Here is a 7,043-nt window from a genome sequence, read left to right as displayed (position 1 = left end):
TGAGTGAAGAAGAGAAGGTGGGAGTACTGTGGGAGGTGATCTCAGGGTTGGTGAATACCAAGTTTGTCATAGGAGTTCTTGCTGTTTCTGTGGTTGGGAGAGAGGAAGAGGTGGGTGGGAGAGAAGTCTCCATGGACCATGTACCTGTCATACTTGTGGAGCAGGTGATTTCGGTTGTAGAGTCTATCACTGTGCTGGTGGGAGAAGTAGGGTAAGTGGGCTCAGATGTAGGTGTAGACCTGGTGATGGTAGTAGGGAGTGTGGTCACCAAGGTAGATAGAGGAGTGGTGTTTGTGATACCACTGGTGATTGTTTCTGTGCTCAGGACAGGTGTGGAGGATAAAATGGTACTGGTGGGTGATGACAGTGTATTAGTGGCTGTGGGCCGGGAGGTGGTCTTTGTCATAGAAGTCACTGTATCGGTGGAAGTGACTGAAGAAGTGATGTGGGAAGTGGAAGTCACTGCTGTTTTGAGAGTAGTAAATACTGGGGCTGGGGACATGGTCGTATGGATGCTTCCAGTGGGCAGGGGAGTCCTTTCTGTGGTTCTAATTGTAGAGAAGACCGTAGTGTGGAAGGTTGTGTCTGTGGCTGACACAGAGGAAGACGGTGTCACTGTCACTATGGGAGTTTCCCTTGCAGAGGTGGTAGAGGGAGATGTCACGGCTGACGTTCGTTTCTCAGTAGTGGTCATAGGGTAATTCCTGGTGACAGTGGTCACTGGCTTCTGTGTCACGGGAGTGGGGGTGTAAGAGCTGGTGAAGGCCACCTGCATCGTGGTCACACAGATGGAGGTGGGGTGGGAGATGGTGATTGTAAAGCTCGTTGGATACACGCACTCAGTGGTGGCCGAATAGACCAATACAGTGGGTGGAGTGGTTTCAACCTTGAAAGCAAACTTGGACATCGGGGTGGTTGAGGTGTTGGAACTGACTGGAGAGGTGAGCAGTGTTTCAGAGATGAGTGTGTCATGGGGAGAGGTAACGAGTGTCATAGGTACATTTTCCCTGTGGCCAGGAGCAGGAGAGAGGAGCTGGGGGACACCGAGTGGCCGCCCAGCCAGGTCTCTGGAGTGTGGAGAATTGCTGAGCACAGCGCGGACTGCTTCCGCCCTGGGGAAAGGCACATGAGAGATGGATGTGGCCGTAGGTACAGTTCCTGCATTGGCGGCAGAGCAGAGGAATCCACTGGTAAGTACGTGGGTCATTTTGTCACATCACTCATGTAAGCTACTCACTCACACATTTTCCAGGCAGCATCACAGAGGGCAGGGCATGCCGCAGCTCACTCCTGCATCAGAGGCAGCTTGGAGCTGGGCGCTTTGTGGTGCTGGAGCCCAATGCCTGTCTGCTCCTAGGGGAGCAGTGGGGCATGGGAGCGCTCATTCCTCACCGGCCTTGGCCTTGCCATGCCGGTCCTCCTGTCGTGGGATAGCCAAGCTGGGCAGAGCCTCCCTCCCCTCCCTTCCCTCCTCTGGTCACACCCAGGCTCCTCCTCCCTCTGCCCCTTCCTCTCCTCCACCTGCTGCTGCCTGGGGTCCTCCCATCCCCTCCATTAACCTTCTGCTCCCACCACTGCTTCTCCCTGCACCCTGCTGCTGTCTGGGCTGACTCCCGCTTTCAAAGAGAAAAAGAGAGAATACAGCTAAGTCCTAGCAAGGGGCACATCAAAAACCATGAGATAGAGAAAGTTGCACAAAGAGGGCCAGGCGCGGTGGCTCACGCCTCTAACCCCAGCACCTTGAAAGGCCAAGGCAGGAGACCACTTGAGGTCAGGAGTTCGAGACCACTCTGACCAACTTGGTGAAACCCGTTCTCTACTAAAACAAAATACAAAAATTAGCCGGGCATGGTGGCTTGTACCTATAGCTGAGTCAGGAGAATCGCTTGAACCCGGGAGGCAGAGGCTGCAGTGGGCTGAGATGGCGCCACTGCACTCCAGCCTGGGAGACACAGCAAGACTCCATTAAAAAAAACGCACAAAAAACTGCCCAGAGAACACCAAGGAGAACCAGAAGCTAAGCTCACACACGCTAATGACTTCAAAGGGCATGGAGTGAGGACCAGGCAGAGAGGCGGAGAGACAGGATGGAGAAGGAAACTTCCAGAAGGAGCTACCTCAGCAGTCAGGCGTGATGAGTTCCGGAGACCTTAAGGCTTAACAGTGAGTGTTCATCACAAAAATAGGCATATTTTTCTATAACTATTCCCTTTTGGCCGTGGGATTCATTAGTTAACAAGCATGAACCCCAGCATGTGGATTTCAACCCATTTCACAGGTGGTGACAGTTAGGATCAGAGATCCAGCTGTCAGGGGTGTCGGGGACGAGGAAGATAGGCAGCCACAGCAGATGGGAAGTGGGAAGTACCCGATCTGATACCCCTCACCTCGGGCACAGCCCATCTTGTGGCTGAGAGCTGGGGTGTCACGTCTCAGCCTAGCTCGTGGGTGCCAGGGAAGTGGGGTCAGGGATTATGAGAATCCCCAGGCTACAGCCCTTGGCTCCAGGATGTAGCCCTGGAGGTGACTGAGAAGAGGACTCATGGGCCTCTAGCTGGGTGGCCTGGGATCGGGGATCAGAAGCAGACACTGAAGGACAGTGAAAAGAGAAGTACAGAGGAATTGCAGGGTGTTCCTGCAGGGCAGAAGAGAGAAGCCTGGGACCCCACGCTGGGTAGTCTCAGACACACCCCTGGAAGTGAAGCAGACTTCAGGAGCTCCCTGGCCGGGCCCTGGTACCAACAGCTGTGCGCAGACACATGGGCCCTGGCCAGGGTGAGAGACTGACGACAGAGCTGGGGAGGAGCCGCTGGGGGATAAAAGGTAGAGAGGCTGAAACCCGAGGACAGAGACCAGGGGCAGAAGTTAGAGGGCTATCAGGGAGGGAGAGGCCAGTGTGGATAGGGCACTGGATCTGGGGGCGTGAGGCGGGTGACAGAAGGAGCCAAGGCAGGAAGGGCACTGCTCTGGGAAGATCTAAATCCCACTCTCCACCCTCTGGTGGCAGATGCAGGTTGGAGCGCAGTCCCTGCAACCTGCTCAGTGCTTGCTGGAGAATGGCAGCAGGGACCCACTCTTTCCCAACCTCGGTTTTCCCTGCACCTGGAGCTCTGGGAGAAACCTCTCCTCATCGCCCCCTCCCCGCATCAGGCCCTGTCTCGGTTCTACCTGCACCCAGAGCTCCAATCGGTGCCTTCTTATCCCGCCTCCCCCGGCCTCACAGCCACCTTTCCCTCCTGTTTCCTGGAATATCGTATCAGGAGCTTCTCTCCATTCCCCTCCCAGCTCTCCTCCTTACCTGTGGCCCCTGGGGAGGCCTTGAGCATCCAGAGGAGGCAGAGGAGCCCCAGCAGCTGCATGAGCCCAGCGGGCAAAGGGCTGGGGCAGAGCAGCCTTCAGGATCAGGACAGCGGCAGGGACGTGGCCCTAGGGCAAGCACTTAATGAAAGCGTCTGTTATCTGTTTTGCTGAGCGTCAGGGCTGAGCGCAGCCTCACCTTTGCACCGCCGCACCTCACCCCTCTTCCTCCCTTCTCCGTGCATCGGGACAGACCGACGTCAGCGCTGTGGGAAGCGGGACACCGGGAAAAAGACAGGACAAGTCCAGAAAGTGTCTGACGGAAAGAGCTGCTATTGGCTCAGCCCCACAGCCTACCTGGCCCACGTGGAGCTCCCTGAAAGCTTCCCTTCCTCCCCGACACTGGTGGAGGGTACCCTTGACAAGGGGCTTGGACTCTGGAGTCTGGACCGACTCCTCCAGCCTCTCCTTAGTTTTCAATTCCTCCTGCTGAGGCAGTGCAACCTCGCTCTCCTTCAAACCCCTTCTGTCCCTCCGTTTGCCCCGCTCCATCCTGCTTCCCGCAGGACCCCACAGGCCACACAACACGGTGGGAATAATTAACACAGAATTCTGTCTGAAGTCATTTTATTACCTGAAGAGTTGGGGCTAGGTCCCAGAAAAGGAAACACGGATGACCAAAGGAAACACTCAAAAATACTAGTCCGGGCCCAGCACGGTGGCTCACGCCTGTATTCCCAGCGCTTTGCGAGGCTGAGGGGTGTGGATCACTTGAGGTCAGGAGTTCGAGACCAGCCTGGGCAACATGGCAAAACCCCATCCCTACTAATAGGCTGAGGCAGAAGAATCGCTTGAACCCAGAAGGTGGAGGTTGCAGTGAGCTGAGATCACACCACTGCACTCCAACCTGAGCAACAGAGCGAGACTCCATCTAAAAAAACAAAACTAGCTTGGACCTAGCACATTGTTTGACCTATCCAGTTTGGGCAAAGGTGTGAAGAATAAATGTTCTTACCCAGCTGGTGGGTGTGCAGGTGGCTTGGGTTGCTTTAAAAGGGTGATTTGAGGATCACTTGAGGTCAGGGGTTCAAGACCAGACTGGCCAACATAGTGAAACCCTGTCTGTACTAAAAATACAAAAATTAGCCTGGCGTGGGGTGGGCACCCGTAATCCCACCTATTCGGGAGGCTGAGGCAGGAGAATTGCTTGAACCCTAGAGGCAGCGGTTGTAATGAGCCAAGATCATGCCTCTGCACTCCAGCCTGGGCAACAAAGCAAAACTTCATTTCAAAAATAAGATAAAATAAAACAAATGTTCTTATCCAACTGGTGGGTGTGTAGGTGGGTTGGGTTGCTTTAAAGCGGTAATTTGGTAGCATCTATTAAAATTTTAAATGTGTGCTTTAGGACCCAGCAATTTCACTCTCCATCTCTGTGTCCAAGAAGCCCTTCAAGGAAGCATTCACAAGGATGTTTATTGACTCTCGATTATGGCAATTCTGACAGAAATTGGAAACAACTCAAACGATTGTTTCAATCCGGCAAGAAGATGGAATAGTCACCCTACAGAACACGATGCTCAGGCCAGATTCTGTGGCTCACACCTTTAATCCCAGCACTTTGGGAGGCCGGGGCAGGAGGATCTCTTAAGCCCAGATGCTCCAGGCCAGCCTGGGCAACATGGAAAGACCCCACCTCTACAAAAAAAAAAATACACAAAAAATTAGCGAGGCATAGCGGTGAGCACCTGTGGTCTCAGCTACTTGGTAGGCCAAGGTGGGAGGATCACCTGAGCCCAGGAGGTCGAGGCTCCAATGAGTCATGATCGAGCCACTGCACTCCAGCCTGGGTGGCAAAGTGAAACTGTCTCCAAAAAAAAAAAAAAGAATATAAAATTAGATCAAGGCCCGACAGACACAGTGGCTCACATCTGTCATCCCAGCACTTTGGGAGGCCGAGGTGGGTGGATCACTTGAGGTCAGGAGTTTGAGACAAGCCTGACCAACATGGCGAAACCCTGTCTCTACTAAAAATACAAAGATTAACCAGGGATGGTAGTGTACGCCTGTAATCCCAGCTACTCAGGAGGCTGAGGCAGGAGAATTGCTTGAACCCAGGGAGTGAGGGTTGTAGTAAGCCAAGATCACGCCACTGCACTCTGGCCTGGGTGACAGTGAGACTCGTCTCAAAAAAAATTATAAAATAAAACAAAATTAGTTCAGACCAGGCACAGTAGCTCACACCTGTAATCCCAACACTTTGGGAGGTCAAGGCAGGAGGATCATTTGAGGCTAGGAGTTCAAGACCACCCTGGGCAATACAGCGAGACCTATCTCTACAAAAAAAAAAGAAAAAGAAAAATAGATCTAAATAGGTCTGCCCATCCCTAAGGGAAGATGCTTTGCAGAGAGAAACTGCAGCTCTTCCTCTTCCCAGCATGCCCAAGGGACAGGATTGCAAAGGCAGCCAGTGAACTCACTGAGGCCAGGCCTGCTAGGAGAGCTTCGTGAGGGGCTGTGCCTCTCATGTCTCCTGGGGGACCTCATCCTTATTGAGAGTCACTGAAGGGACCCTAAATAGGAGGCACTGTGGACACCCACCAAGGGACACTGCCTGTGCATCAGTTGTGCAGCTGGCTGCACCAAAATCCAGGGGACACATTATATAGCCCTGGCCTCAGGGTGTGTGGTCAAGTTGAGGAAGTGAGCAAAGAAATGAAAAGCATCTCTTCGTTAGTCCTCCTTCCCAACATGGCGCAGTCTATTAACATCATGGAGCTGCATCTGCCGCAACTAGAAATGCTCAAGAACCAGCTGGACCAGAAAGTGGAGTTCTTCTCCACGTCCATTGCCCAGCTCAAAGTGGTACAGACCAAGTATGTGGAAGCCAAGGACTGTCTGAACATGCTGAACAAGAGCAATGAGGGGAAAGAATTACATGTCCCACTGACAAGTTCTATGTATGTCCCTGGGAAGCTGCATGATGTGGAACATGTGCTCATCCATGTGGGAACTGGGTACTATGTAGAGAAGACAGCTGAGGATGCCAAGGACTTCTTCAAGAGGAAGATCGATTTTCTAACCAAGCAGATGGAGAAAATCCAACCAGCTCTTCAGGAGAAGCATGCCATGAAACAGGCTGTCATGGAAATGATGAGTCAGAAGATTCAGCAGCTCACAGCCCTGGGGGCAGCTCAGGCTACTGCTAAGGCCTGAGAGTTTTTGCAGAAATGGGGCAGAGGGACACCCTTTGGGCATGGCTTCCTGGTGCTGGGAAGAGTCTTGTGCTTAATGCCAATAAATGTGCCAGCTGGGCAAAAAAAAAAAAAAAAAAAAATGAAATGAAAAGCTAAAGAGTCCAAATGAGGTGGAGCTCAGAGCCCAACAATGACACTATTGGTGGTAACTCAGGGGAGGGGCCAACAGGGAGCAGGGCTACTCTTGGGGTCTTCCACTTCGATTTCTTAATACATTTGATCAATTTGCCCAGCATGAAGATACTCGTTTGCAAAAAGTTTTGTTGTTGTTTGTCAGAGCAGTCTCTGTGGAAAGGCTGAAGCCACGTGGTCAAGCACCACAGCCAGCCAAGACGCTGCAAACCAAGCTGGAGGTTTCGGGGGTTTCCAGTCCTTTTTTATTTTTTTATTTTTTCTAAGGATCAAGCACCATAAAATTCCATCGCTGTTCTGGAGACACAGACATAAATGGAGAATGGATCCCTGTTGTAAGTAAAGATTACCAGGTTC

At 52.4% G+C, this 7,043-nt stretch overlaps 1 protein-coding gene and 1 pseudogene across 2 annotated transcripts in view; one reads left to right on the top strand and one right to left on the bottom strand.

Moving 5' to 3' along the window:
• The window catches only part of LOC116418900 (mucin-3B-like), a 25,852-nt gene extending 22,493 nt beyond the window's left edge, over positions 1-3,359 (bottom strand). Inside the window, exons 1-2 of the mRNA XM_031936122.1 lie at positions 3,299-3,359; positions 154-1,158 (exon numbers count right to left, since the gene is read on the bottom strand). Of these exons, the coding sequence (XP_031791982.1) occupies positions 154-1,158; positions 3,299-3,359 (1,066 nt within the window). The remainder of the gene's footprint in view (positions 1-153; positions 1,159-3,298) is intronic.
• A 2,213-nt stretch (positions 3,360-5,572) lies between these two features.
• Positions 5,573-6,634, top strand: LOC111530158 (annotated as a pseudogene). The gene has a single exon (XR_002727724.3). The product of XR_002727724.3 is annotated as a prefoldin subunit 5 pseudogene (transcript).
• Positions 6,635-7,043: the final 409 nt, after the last annotated feature.

This window comes from Piliocolobus tephrosceles, chromosome 8 (assembly GCF_002776525.5).
Source record: "Piliocolobus tephrosceles isolate RC106 chromosome 8, ASM277652v3, whole genome shotgun sequence".
Classification (NCBI taxonomy): domain Eukaryota; kingdom Metazoa; phylum Chordata; class Mammalia; order Primates; family Cercopithecidae; genus Piliocolobus; species Piliocolobus tephrosceles.
The sequence above is the reverse complement of the archived record's forward strand: the minus strand, read 5'-3'. Positions and strand labels throughout refer to the sequence as shown.